General features: G+C 45.5%; 1 protein-coding gene across 8 annotated transcripts in view; it reads left to right on the top strand.

Annotated features, from left to right (window-relative positions):
• The first annotated feature begins 1,004 nt into the window (after window positions 1-1,004).
• TLE4 (TLE family member 4, transcriptional corepressor) overlaps window positions 1,005-14,237 on the top strand; it is a 158,948-nt gene continuing 145,715 nt past the window's right edge. For all 8 annotated transcript variants that reach the window (XR_007146331.1, XM_047830188.1, XM_047830185.1 and 5 more), the window contains exons 1-4: window positions 1,005-1,919; window positions 2,784-2,881; window positions 3,982-4,045; window positions 5,252-5,296. Coding sequence is in view for 7 of the 8 variants with exons in the window: in XM_047830188.1 (XP_047686144.1) it covers window positions 1,875-1,919; window positions 2,784-2,881; window positions 3,982-4,045; window positions 5,252-5,296 (252 nt within the window). In the remaining variant the exon portion in view is untranslated. The remainder of the gene's footprint in view (window positions 1,920-2,783; window positions 2,882-3,981; window positions 4,046-5,251; window positions 5,297-14,237) is intronic.

Raw genomic sequence — 14,237 nt, 5'->3', positions numbered from 1 at the left:
GCCCTCCCCACCCGTACCCCGGCCCCCTGCCCCAGTAAGCGTCTCGCAGCTCCGTCTCCTGCTCTAAACAAGAACAGGGGCCCGAGACCGCGTTCACACGGAAAATTATGCCGGCTCCAGCGGCGCGTAAAATTGATGTGAACCGAACGAAGTGGGATCGGTGTGATCCTCCCTCTCTTGTCTCAACAGGGGTTTCGGCGCGTTACACAAGGCCGAGCTTGTCTCTTTAAGGAGACATTGGACCCTAATTAGTCCGCATTCCTGGCGAGGCCGAGGAGCAAGGGGCCGAGGGTGGTTTGGGTTGGAGGGGGGCGGAAGGGAGGACTAGACTCGGAAGAAGATCTTCTGACCAGCCTCTAGCCTTACCGCCCCCTCCACCCTCTTTATTTTGCCGCCACCATCGCCACCAACACCCAGTTCTGAAGATGCAGCCAGGGCAGCAGCAACAGCAGCAGCAGCAGCAGCAGCCGCCGCCGCCGCCGCCGCCGTTACTCCCAGGCCCACGTTACTTTGATTGACAGCTGAACAAATGTTTCCCCGGTTCGAACGCTCGCGCTAAGGAACGTCAGCCAAGGCGAAGCTCCGCCTTGGGCGGGCCGTCTCCGCTCCGCCTCCGCTAACCCCATCCCGTTCCGTTCATTGGCCTGAACCTCAGACGACGCCCGGCCCCCACGTGGGCTCCAGCCCGGCCTGCTCCTCCCCTCTGGCTCGCCATTTGTCAGCAGTGAAATGATGGGCAGTAACACAGAACGGCGATTAATGTTCAGCCACCTCTGATTGGTTGCTGGAGACGCCTACCGCGCCGAGGGTGGGCGGGGCGCTTGAAGAGCGCCCCAGAGCAGTCGCGTGGCGGGCCGGTGATTGTAGTCAATCTGGCCGAATCCTCAACCGAGGTCGCTGGGGGTGGACTACATCTCCCGGGATGCTCTGCGGTCCCTCCACGGACGGTTGTGAATATGTATCAGAATGTTAATGATTAGCTGCTGCTAAATTTGGTCAAAGAAGTCACCTACACAGAGCGTGTTGTTAGAGCTGTTCTGAGCGGGTGTTTGGGCTGTTGGCTGCTTTCTTCCCCCTCTCTCACACACTTGTATATTATTTTGAGGTGGTGTTCGCAGAGTTTGAAAGGAGAGAGAATTAAAAAAAAAAAAAGCCGCAAGCGTTTCACTCTCTTTTATTTTTATAATCCCCTTCAATTTGGGGTTAAAAAAAAAAAGACAAGAAAACAGGAAGGAAGAAAAATAAGGAAATGAGATGTGGTAAAAGAAGCTAAAAGGTGCCTTTTAAAAGATCGTTGCTGTGAAGTGAAAAAATCTCCAGAGAAACCAAAAAGCACCGCCGAGACCTCTTCCGAACCAAAGGAGTTTGTGTTTGCTTTTAGAAAAGAAGAGAGAGATCATTCATTCGGAGGAATAACAACCAATTAAAAGACAAATAAAAAAAAGTTTGGAGTGGGACGAGCGAGCGAGCGGGCGGGCGGCGCTGCCGGCGGGCGCTGGTGCGCGGAGCTCGCACTTTCCCGGCCCGGGGGAGCGGCGCGGCCGCGGCGCCGGGCTCGGCGGGCGCGCCTCGGCGGAGCGAACGTCGGAGCGTTGCCGCGGGAGACGCGCGCCGGACAATGCCCGCGGCGGGCCAGTGACGCCCGCGAGGAATGCCGAGCGGCCCGGCCGCCCGCACCCAGCCGCCGCCACCGCCGCAGCGCGTTCCTGCCGCCCGCGTCACGCGAGACCCGGCGGGGGCCGGGACCGCCCGAGTCGCCCCTCGGACCTGGCCGGCCGCCTCCGCCGCCGCCTCCTCCTCCTCCTCCTTCTCGGGGCCATTAAAGCCAATGAGCCGCGCGCCTCTGCCCAGCGCAGCCAACTAAATCGGTTTGGATGATTCGCGATCTGAGCAAGATGTACCCGCAGACCAGACACCCGGTGAGTGCGGGCGGCGGGGCGCGAGCTCGCCGAGCGCGGGGGGATTCCCCGCGTCGCCCCCTGCGCGCCGAGTTGTGTCTGGGGCCGGAGGGGCTGGGAGGGCGGCCCGCGCCCCGCGGCCCGCTCGGGGAGCCGCCCGCCGTCATCCCCCCCCTACCCCCCGGCGCGGTGGCACTCTCCTAGGGGGTGCGGAGAGGCAATTGAGTTGTAGCCATTTTCTTATTGTTGTCTTTGAAGCCCCTGGAAGCCGCGCCGAGCGGTTCGCCGTCCCCGCGACTCCTCCGGGGGAGGGGGGGGTGGCGAGCGATGGAGGAGGCGCGACTCCGCGGCGGGGCGGGGAGGGCGCCCTCGGCGGCGGCGCGGCTGGTCCCGCTTGCGGCTCGAGAGTGCGGGGCGCCGGCCCCTCGCGCCGCGGGCCCCGGGGACGCGCGAGCGAGCCCGCCAGCTGGCCGCGGAGGGTGGCGGCTGCGTCCCCCCTCCCCCGACCTGACCGCGGCCAGACGCCATGGCGCGAGTCCCCCCGACGGGCCAGTTTCGATTCCGGGTGGGGAGGGAGTGGGCGCGGCGCGCCGGACGCCTGGTGGGGGCGTCTGCGGTGGGCGAGGGAGAGGAGCGGGGTTTCGAACCCGCAGGGTCCGGGGCGGGCCGGCGGACGCGGGGGCCTGGGGCCACCCCGAAACCGGCCCCTGGCGGGCTGTGCGGCGAGGCGGGGGTGGGGTGGGGGAGCTAGATGAGAGTTTTAATCGCTCTTTGCCTGCCTGCGCGGTGACCCCCCCCCCACCCCCGCTAGCGCCGCGTGGTGTGTTTTCTCCATCTCTGCCTCGCCTGTGATGTGGGCTAATTAAATATTTTATTGTTCTTTAGGCACCGCATCAGCCTGCTCAACCCTTTAAATTTACAATTTCCGAGTCCTGTGATCGGATTAAGGAAGAGTTTCAGTTTTTACAGGCTCAATACCACAGGTAACGATATTGACTTTAGCTGATCCTCCTGTTTGCTTAGCTCTTGTCTCCCCCCCCCCCCCTCCGCCCCACATACACACACAAACACCCCCCCCCCCCTTGTTTTTTTGGCCGCCGCGGGGATGGTATTATCATTTTTACTTGTGGGCAGAAAGGGCAAGGCAAGGCCTCTTTTCCTTAGGCAGGTGTAAAGAAATTAAGCATTCTTCCCTTCTGTAAGTAAATAAATAAAAAGGAGGCAGAACAATCGAAACTGGGGAGACTTGGAAAATGCTGAGGCCAAACTTTCGATATTGATTTATTGGGGCCAGGAGAATGGAAGGTTGGGAAGATTCTGGGGCCTTTTGACTTCCTTGGTTCTTTATTACTCCGGGCTTGATTCCGTCTCACTTTTTTCTGCCATTCCACTGAAATACCGAGAGCTGAGAGCCCTGGGAAGTCGCAAGTGAGCGATTTCATTACTTTTATGCTGAAAAAATGTTTTCTTCTTAGAGACGACCGTTGGACTTGGAGTGCCTTTGAAATATTTTTCTTTCACTGGCTTTCTAATGACGTGGAATTCTTTCTTAAATGCAAGAACTTAAATGCAAGCCACTGAACCCGATCCACACTTTGCCCCTGGGTGGTGGTATTAAACTTGTCTCTGTTTTGGAGGGAACAAATAAGACATCATTCATAAGACATGCTTGATTCATATTTTCGTTAATCTCTTCGCGGAACATGAAAGAAAAAAAACCCCTTGTGACATTTTGGGGGACTTAAATTTGTGTTTGGGTGTGTAGACATTCTTGATGTTTATTTTCTTCTTCTTTTTTCATTAAATGAATTTAGTGAACGTTCGTTTCTCAATGCGGTTCTGGAATTAAATGGGCCAGAGGATTTTTTTCTTAAACAAAACCCCCGCTTTTGGTCCTTCTTGAAAGGGCAAGTCCAGGCTCCTTCCAGTCACCCCTTTCTCTCCTTGGGTAATGAGAGCGGTATTTAAGATAGTTGATTTGGCACCTTGTAGGTGATGATTTAGAGGAGGGAATGCGTGTTTACTTTTGAAGAACGTAAGTCAAGGTCTGCATTGTATTTAGATTTCATTATGTCTTGAACAGCCTGAAGCTGGAATGTGAGAAACTGGCCAGTGAGAAGACCGAGATGCAGCGGCATTATGTCATGGTAAGAAAACTGTGTCACAGATTCAAAGTGCCTATTAGTTTAGGATACCAAAAGCAAGGAAGGGTATGTTCAGATTGCTGGAGGCTGTAGGATAGATCCCAGTCACAGTGCCAGCGTAGTTGAGGTTGTGGGAATGTGACCATTAGCAACCTGTAATTCCAGGATGTTAGAACTTGCCTCTGACAACCAGCTTTGATTTCATTTTCAAAAAGTTCAGCTGTGTGGGGTATAATCCTCTGGGCTTTGTTTTTATAGATTGGAAAAAAAAAAAGAAAACCCCAAAAAACAAACAAACAAACCCAAACCTCCTTTATGTTTTGTGTAGAGTCACAGGCAAAATGTTTCTCTGTTAGTGGTTTTCTTTGTTGTTTTATTGTTCTTGTTCCAAACAATCTTAACCAGTTTTTCCGTACACAGTTATATTTTTAATGTTTCATTTCTCTTAGAGAATGACAGATACCCAGACACCAGACACCTTTTCAAATTTTTCCCGCGTTTTAGGTTACTAGTTTGTGTGTCTTTGCATGTGTTTTGTGTGTTTTCAATTTCTGTGGTGTTCCATTGGTTTGAGGAGTGTTGTCGGCCCCTGTATAACTGATTTGTTCTGCCAGAATTTCTGTAATGACAGTTACGTTACACGTCCAAAAAAGAAAAAAAAAAAAATCAGATCTGCTTTTTCAGAAGTCTTACCAAGCATGTTTTTATGCTTGTTCATAAAGGCTTCAGAGTAACTCATTCATTTCCCATCAAGCCCTTTTCCTTTGAATGTATGAACGTGAGCATTACACTAAAAATGAGAGAACTCTGAAGTAGCATCACATTTCTGAACAGTTCTTTCAAAGCGTCAGCGTTTGTAGGAGACTCTTGCCATTAACTTGCCCGCTGTGCCTAGGAATTAGAGTCCATATGGTACCAAATTTTCATCAGACCTTTTTGATGCATCTGTTTGTGATGTATAAAGAGAACTGGCGATGTTAAGAATGCTATGTGTGAACTTGATTTTTGTGAGTTATTTTCCTAGAGTCTGTGTCTTAGGGTGGCTTCTAGTTTATTCAGCTAAGTGTTCCTCTTTAGCAGCATAAGTATTATGGTTATTTTGGTTTAGGTGAGGCTTTTACGTTTGTTTTAAACACAGTTGGAGCATTGGGAACAAACTAGGGAGACCAATGAAAAGCATGAAATTAATTGCTTTCCCTTCTTTGACAGTATTATGAGATGTCCTATGGGTTGAATATAGAAATGCACAAGCAGGTAAGTTACTTCTTTATACCATTTGAAATGACAGTAATATTGTATACTTTAGAAAGAAAATTGTATGTTTCGCAATTTTATTCTGCACGTTTTTGTGGCTGTCTGTATTTTAAAAGACTGTACGGGAAACAATGCTATCTTTTCAGGTGTGGTTCCCCATCCTTTTTGCATATTCCCCTAATTTTAATCATATAAAAACATGACTTAAAGTGTCTGAATTCATATTAAACTGTGTACACTTTCAAAGGCAGGATGCTAAATTTTAAAATAGGTTTTGTTTTTCTTTTGAAAGAGTTAATGTGTGTATTTCAGGCATTGCAAACTTGTCCTAGGAGAGGGCTTTTCTTAGCGAATATTAAAAAGAAAACTGTAAATTGTGTGGAACCTTCCTTGGCTTGGTGTGAAAGAATGGATAGAGGGTGAGCTGGGAGGATCAAAATGAAATCTGTAGCGCTACAAAAGAAATTGATGTAAAATAAAATCCTTGTACCAGTCCCCTGAGGCTACTTAGTTGGGTCTTACTAGGAATTGTAACTGTACTTCCAAAATTTGTGCAGTAAATTGAACCAGATAGGAGGTTGTGATCAGGTTCAACACCACTGAGTCTTCAAATCTAGTAATTAGTTCAGCCAAAAAACAAAACAAAACAAAACAAAAACCACAATGATTAGTCAGAAAGTGTTGAGAGGTATGACTCAAACAGCTTTTTTTTTTTTTTTTTTTTAAATGCAGGCAACTGAATTAAATGGTTTGGTTTAAATTTTCTAGATAGAAAAATAGCATATATGTAAAAAATATTGTTTGGCAGCAATAATTTATTTTTAGTGATCTCCTGGTGAAAGTGCTTCAGGTCTGTTTCATCAGCTACTTTAGAATAGGTGTGTATGTGTTTACCTGCTGGGAAAAGATGAGGGAAAACTTAATGCTCTTCATTTCTTGTTGATGCTCGTGGTAGATATCCTTATTTTCTAAGTTTATAACCTATAAAATGGTCACATATTATTAGGCTTTTAGTACTTACGGATTCCTTTCTGGATATAATCACATACTTACAGGTAGTAGATATTTAAAAGATGCGTGTTTTAAAAAAGCCATCAGATAGGCAGTATTTGAAAACAGAAAGTTGGAAAAAGGGAGTTGTTACTTAAGCTGAAGACTTGATTTCAGGTACTTTTGTTTTTATCATATGCTGTTTACGTATGTCAGTATTAACACAATATAGTTTGCTGCATATTAAAATATCCCCTCCAAAAAATCATCAAGCTTATGGATGGACTCCTCTTAGCTGTACCTTACAGGAGTAAATTATATGAGAGAGATTGTTCGTTAATTATGCTCATTACGTGTCATTTTAGGTCTGGATCTTGTACGTGTCTTTTTTTTTTTTTGTCCTCACCCCACCATCCCAGGATTAATTAGTGTCTTTTTAAAGATTGAACCAGATGATTAATGTTCCTTTATTTCTCCTCCTGTGTCTTATTTACCATAACACTTAGTTTCCAGATCTCTTTACATATAACATTTACAGTTCTGAGAGACCCAGGGCTTGTATTTGATTGTATGCATTTCTTTGGCGAGGGGGGGATTGTGTGTGAGATCCCTTAATTTTACACATTTTGTACCTCCGTAATTCTGTCATCCTCTTGTCCAGGTGGCCTCACATGCAGTCCATTTAAAATTGAGAATGGAGTACATTTTCCCTTTTTTTTTTTTCCCCTTGCTTTTAAAATTCAATCATATCAAGAATCCTGAGGGCAGTTTATCACATTATGAAATACAGACAGCCCTGCAAACCACCTACTTATTATATTTTCTTTCTTTCCCCCCTTAAGCACAGAGGCATATCTGTCTTTATTTGTTTTCCTAGGCAGACAGCCTTGGTTCCTCTTGGCCTCTCTTCCAGATGCACTCGCTGGATACCCTCGTAATGGAAAGCAGCAATAATGCAGGGAAGTTGCCCTGCGGCATAATTGGGCCTAGTTCTCAAGATCGGGTTAGGCTTATTCACTTATTAGATTTGTGTCTCTGAAGGGTTCAAGAGTAGGAGTCCCCGGAGTCCTTGGAAGTACCCTAGTAATTGGTGGCCCTGATATTTGAAACCTTTGTGTATTTTTTGGTTAACGCTCCTGTTCTTCTTGGCTGCTGCCAGCCACAGAGTATTTATTTTTAGAGAAATTTTTCATTGGAACAGAAAATGATGGCTGTGATGGAGTCATGACTCTGTGACTTAGCAAATTGATAAAAGGATAAAAGCATAGAGCCGGTGACAGACAGGGTGGGGGTCTGGTATTATGGCCCCTCCCCTTTTTGTATGATGTTCGTCGTCAGTCACCCTGTGTTGATTCTGATAGAAGACTATAGAGTGAAATCTATGGGGAATTTGTCATTCTGAAATGAAAGCTAATGTAATTAGTACCAATTAAAGTACATTTAGTAAATTGGATTTAATCTTAATTAAGCCTGCATAATGTTGCCAATTTTTAACAATTATGTTTGAGAACATAATTAATTTAAATTTTGGTAACTGAGTAAATAGCATTAGTCTGGTAGAATTAGTTGATTTTTTTTTTTTTAAAGGAGAACTGGGTGACATGACATGGAATTAGAGCATAAAATATGAATCTAATTTCTGCTACTCTTTAGTAGGATCGATAGAGCTGAGCCAAGGAAGCTGGAAACAAACCCAGAAAAGTTAGAATGGAGCATTGTAGGCCATAATGTGAATTAATGCTTCACCACTGTCTCAAGTTCCAGCATGAACACGAAGATGACAAATGGGACATAGTTAGAAATGGCACATGTTTTACTGTGATGTCTGCATAATGGAATTTTTTTTAAATGAAAGAACATTGGCCTGTGTTCCCTAAGGATTTCCCAGTGAGGTTTTTGGGTTTTGTGTTTATTTTTTGGGGTGGATGGGACAGTTGGCTCACGGTTTACTTGTTACTATTTTTGATGATTTTTTTTTTTTTAAGTTTTATTTATTTTGAGAAAGAGACAGCACGAATGGGAGAGGGCCAGTGAGAGGGGGAGAGAGAGAATGCCAAGCAGGCTCTGAGCTGCCAGCACAGAGCTCCATGTGGAGCTTGAACCCACGAAACCATGGTGAGATCATGACCTGAGCGGAAACCTAGAGTCGGATAGTCAACTGACTGAGCCACCCAGGCACCCCATTGATTGTTCCTCTTTATAAATGCAGTGTGGCTTCTAAATGGGTCAGTGACCGTGGGCACAGCAGGGTGATGCATGCAGTTGATAACATTGCTAAATGCTGCTCATTCTCATCCTTCACCTGTAATGCTGTAATTAAAGAAGACCTCCCTGATGTAATCTGACAGCAGCAGTTACCTCTTTAAAAAGTGAATATTGGATGTTGATTAGGAACAGTAGGTATGTGAATTCCACCGAGAGGAGCTGCGAACGGAGATGAATATGCCACATTTTGAGGACATCTTGTGACTTTCTCATAGTCAGTCTTCTGTAATCTGAAGGTCTTTTTGCTTCTAAAAAAACTTAGCTTAGTATTTGAATTTTAGAATTAGAAAAGTTTGGAAATCTACAGCACTCAGAACCTAAAAAAGTAAATACTGTGCTCTCAATATACACGTTTGTGTGTTTCTGTGCATGTGTGTATATGTGTGTGTGTATTTTTATATATAAATATAATTATTATTTTTTAATCAGAGCAGGAGAATTCCTTTTTCACTCCAAGCCATGTAAATTTTATTATGAGACTTGGGCCACAACCATTTGAGTGCTGCTAAAATATTAATTGAATAGAAATGAAAGGGCCTTGCCAACTGATAGGATATCATAATCATAGCCTCTCTGGTCGATGGTAAATGATGATAAATGACATTAGGAACCTTTTAGCAAACTGTAATAACTACAAGGAGGGAAGCAGTATGGATTTGCATTATATCTGATACCCTCTAGTACCAAGTGGATTGCCAATACTGCTTGTTTAGCATTTTCTAAGGGCAATAGGATATTGATTTCTGACTTACAAGGAACAGCTCTATTTTCACCATTGAAAAGTATTGCAGGTTGTTAAGAAGAAATTGACTTGAAGAGGCCGACTGCTGCCCATCATGGAGCAAATAAAGCAAAACTGCCGAAGCATGGTGGAGCAGCGAGACGGGCCCTCAGCAATTTGTTGCTATTAATTTACCATGCTCGACAGCAAATCAATCGGCATCTACTTCATCTGCTGGAGAAAATGCTGTCCAGGGCAGATAAAAGGCTCGGCATGGTACAGAGAATAGACTGGATTGGCCAAAAGGAGGCTGCAGTTAATGTGTAAATAAGTGAAATCAAGGCCACTGTTGCAGAGGAAGCTGTTGTTAATTAGGTTGGTGCTTTTTCGCGAACTATTTGAGAAAGTAGCCCAGGATTTGAGGAATAAAAAGAGATTTATTGAGGTTGAAGTAATATATGACTGGCATCACATTCCAGCCTTGAGTGGTCTTGATGCGAGGGTGCAGTAAATTTATTTGGGAACAGTGCTTGCGATGGAGGTCCATTTGTTTAAAGTTCTGCTTAGAGCAGCTTTGCCATAAGAAAAGTATTTTTTAAAAATATTCCTAGTTTCTTACACACCTTTTGTCTTGGACAATAAGCGCTTGGATTAGGAGGATTAGGTGCACGAATAGGTGTTTGAGAATGTAGGCAAAAATGTGTCTTGTCTTCCTGCACAGTGACTAATTATTTTTTCCAGAAATGAATGATCGAACTCTTGTATACTAATGAAAGTGAACTATTATGAAAGGTGGGATGTTCTAGCTGAAAGGAATAAGCCGATGAAAATTTTACTGGCAGAGCTTTCTTTTGCTGTATCAACATTAGGGTAATAGTCTAGAGGTTGGTGAATAGTGGGTGGACACTACGGCGCTGGAAAATCTCAAAAGAGATTACAAGTGAGATTTCGATGATGGTGCAGAAAACCTCCAGATACAATTAGAAGAGCATGTGCATGCTTGGGGAGGGGGGGGGAGGGGTTTCTTGTGATTTTGTGTGTGTTTTTCATCGAGGCTTAAAGCCACCTCTTCTAGTGCAGGGTTACTGAGCCTTCAGTGATACTTCGATAATACTTCGCAATTAATATTAAGCAGATGGTGGTGTTTTCTTACCCCTTGCCTGTCTGATCTGGACATTTTGGGATAAGGACCCAACTTCAGCCCTACTTAGTAAATCTAGATGTCTGTAGATTTTAAATTATGTATTTTTTTCCAAAACTCGGAGAGGATCTAGCATTAGGACAATTGATACAAGCGGCAGTGCCTTGGGCAGGACCCAGTAAGCTGTCACTTTACTTCTCACAGGGCTTTGAAGAGAAGCAGATGTATGAGGAGGAAATTTAACCTGTCAGGGTAGGTGCATAATGAGGGGTGTTTTCTGAATGGTGTGGGTTCCCCCTTTTTCTTTTCTCATCTTCTCATGTGTTGAGTTCTGAATTTTCTCTTTTTTGAGGTCTTCTAGAGTATCTGAAGATTGTTCACCTGAAGTAGTGAGCATTGAGTGGAACTGGGATTTCCTCTCAATGGAAGTGAACGTTTTTTATGTATCCGGCATAGGCACTTATCTGGGCACACTGCCAGAATTCTTTATTCTCACAATGATCCTAAGAAAGGGATTATGTCCAATCAAAGGGTGATTAAGCAGGGTGAGATCTGCACAAGGTGAGGTAGTTATTAGGTAGTGGATTCAGAACTTCAGATGAATTTACCTGGGAAGATGTTTCTTGGGAGATAGGTCTGCCCTGGGTTGGCAGGCCCTGATAGGTCAGGCCCCCTGGTCCTTCTGGGAATGGAGAGCGCCTGGGAGACTGGTGTAGTCCTGGGGTTTGTCCTTAAGTCACTGAACTTCCGGGCTCATGCCCAGAGTCCCTGGAGCGTCCTTCAGACTCTGTCAGTGGGTGAGGGGGTGAGGGTCTCTTTCGCTTGGAATCTCCCATGGATGGAGCAAGGAGAGCTGCCTGCTTATCAAGACTGAGTTTGCTTCCTCCGTGGGCAACCTATTTCTCATTTGTTTACAGGCTTGTTCTTCCATTTAACTTTTATCTTTTCCTTGTGGCTTCTAAAACTATGCCTGAAGACAAGGGGCTGTTTTTTAATCACCATCTTGTGGGTTTTTGAAGGGGAAAATGGGGAGGGGAAAATGTGATGTTTTGTGGCCTCTTTGTAGATCAGAAAGAGGCTCTTAGATGCAGGAAATCACATACAACTCAAAACTTTTAAATGAAGGTAAATATTTTGCTTTTACTGGTGAGAGATTTTCTTTAGAGCATTCAAACAAAGGGATATTTCCTTCTCACTGCCCCTTAATCCCTCCTGGATATTGATTTTATTTTTTGTTTTTCTGGGCAGAGTTCTTTGTGACCTAAGTAATAATACCTTTGAGCTGGGTTGAACATCTCATGCCTTGAGGTGATGTTGCAGCCTTAGTGAAGTCAGACCCTGCTGGCGGCGGCCATTGTGCTCACACCTCGGTTCCACCTTTTCTCTCCTAGAATTTTTACTTTTTTTTTTTTTCTTTTTGTGTTATGGAGTAGGTAAAGTACGTTGGGAATTAGATGTTTAAAACGTGGACTTAGAAAAGTTATTTGTGGGCTTTATTTATTTATTTTTGGTCTGTTTTTTAACGAGGACGTTTTCACTACCTTCGACGTGACTGGGTAGTCTGGCTTATTATGTCAGGATGGCAGGAAGGTATTTGACGGCCATGGAGCCAGTGAAGGGGATGTGATTTTTAGAAGGTACTTTGGCTCGATCCCCTTTCACACCTCCCCTTAAAAAGCCCCAGCACACCAGCAAGGGAGGCACATCCAGTAGTCTTGTGGTTGGGTTATCACTTTTGTGAACTGGGCTACTGGAGAAGAGCAGGAGACAGCATGTGGGGTGGGGGGGGGGGGGGAGCAACTCTGTAAATCAGAGTGTTTACACTGATAAGGACAGTTTGTGAGGCTTAGGACTTGACTCGTTCCAAGTGTACTGCAGACCAAATTCATGAAATTAATATTGCTCTACTTTAAGTGAGAAGGGCTTTGCAGGTTTTTGACTTTGCCTCAGTAACAGCTGTCAGTGGTAGTTGCTTTATATCTGTAAAGAGGGACTTAGCCAGCATTCGTCAACACAAATCTATATACTCTGTTTTCATTGGAATTGACCCAGTGTTTGTGCCAGGCCCTTGCTGGTTCTCTACCACCCGGCCAAAACTTTCTCCGGAGGGCTTCATTGTGTTGCCTGTGCTCCATCCAGGAGGTGAAGGGCAAGGTGTGGGTTTTTTAACTGGACTGTCAGAGAAGCGAAAGACAGATGCTCCTGAATGCCCCTTAGGGACTCAGTCTTCTGGTGAGTTGTGTCCCTTGGTCATTATTTTTGAGGACTTTGTTCACAGGTACTTCAGGATTTGTGTTGCGAAGGGAGCGTCTCCCATTTCTCGGAAAGAAAGCGTGGCTGCACTCCCAGCTCGGGACGCCGGCTCTGGCTGTGGTCTGGGTGGCCGCGGTGTACCTGGGACCCCTGCGGGGACCCGGCCTGGGCAGCGGCCCTGGCAGGGAGAGGTTGCGGAGGGGAAGATGGGTATCTGCTTCCTGATTTCTTAGCAAGCTTATTCCACTTAGCAGTATTCTAATTAGGACACTGCTCTTATTTTCGCTCTGTATTCTGCGTCTCTGGGTTTGTGGATGATTTTGGTTAAGGAATTTGAAAATACAAGGAAATATAACTGGAAAGAATAGTAATTGTAGAAATTATGAGCACTAGTACCCCGTAACACTCTCTCTTTACAGAGAGCTTAAGGCATTTTATATGTTCTCCTTAATCTTCCTGATGTTCCTGTAAAGCAAGTAGCAAGCTTTGGATCCGTGTATTTATTTAAATAGCTTCTGTCAGTGGAGTACTCGACAGTTTGCCAAGCAGTGTCATTCCGCTGGCCTCCTTGAACAGATGACACTAAGGCTTAAGGGCTTAAGAGACTAGCCCAGTGTCACAGTACAGGAGGATCAGCACGCGGGCGGGAAGCCTAGGGTTCACGGAGGTCGGTGAACATGCCTGAGGTCGCATAGCGAGAGTAACTGGCAGAAAAGGAAGTAGGTTTCTTGACTTCCCTTCCAGGGCTCCTTCACTGACCGTGCCGTTTCCAGACAACAGATAGTGTGCTGTTCCTGTGACGTTCTTGGCTGTATGCAGTGGGAAGAGCTCGGGAATGCTGTTGGCTCCAGGGGGTGTTAGGGGTCCTCTCGAGCTAGAGATCTGATCTGGGCGTTTGTGTGTGAGTACAGAGCCTTTCTCTTTTCTTCTCTACCCTTCCAGTGCTTGGGCCTTGCCCAAAGGGAGGCTTACCATCGCAGATTAAAGTATGAAACCCAGATCCACTTTTAGCAAAGTGCTTAATAAAACTGGCTTTTCCTGCATTCTTCAAATATGCTATGCACACACACGGTACTTGATACAGCCTTGTTTCTCGCCAGTGTCCCCTGTCCCACTAGCATGTAAGCTTCATGGGAACAGTGTGTTTATTCTCCGTGGTGTCCCTGGTACTGAGAACTGTGCCTGTCACACGGAAGGTGCTCAAGAAATATCTGGTGACGAGGGAATGCTCACATTCAGATTGAGTTAGCCAAGAATATGTGTGATCTCCTATTTTTAAGGCCTAATAGTTAGGTTGCAGGATAACAAAAAGTGGAGTTTCCAAGCCTAGTTAGGCCTGTGGTGCCTACTTGTTAAGTTCGTGGAAAAAATGACAGACGGAAAGGGAAGTAAAAGCGGCCTAGCTCGGCGTGCCCTTCGGGAGCGAGTTAGGATAAAGTAGAATATATGTATTTCAGCATGTGGAATCTGCCTTTTTAAAGATGAAAACATGAATGCGTCCCAACTGAATCTAAAATTCAGTTTGAACATCACTACATCACTAGTCAGTGTTAATCTGGAGAATCCTTTTT

The sequence above is a fragment of the Prionailurus viverrinus genome, chromosome D4 (genome assembly GCF_022837055.1).
Source record: "Prionailurus viverrinus isolate Anna chromosome D4, UM_Priviv_1.0, whole genome shotgun sequence".
NCBI classification, from domain to species: domain Eukaryota; kingdom Metazoa; phylum Chordata; class Mammalia; order Carnivora; family Felidae; genus Prionailurus; species Prionailurus viverrinus.
This window is presented reverse-complemented; position numbering and strand designations above follow the sequence as displayed.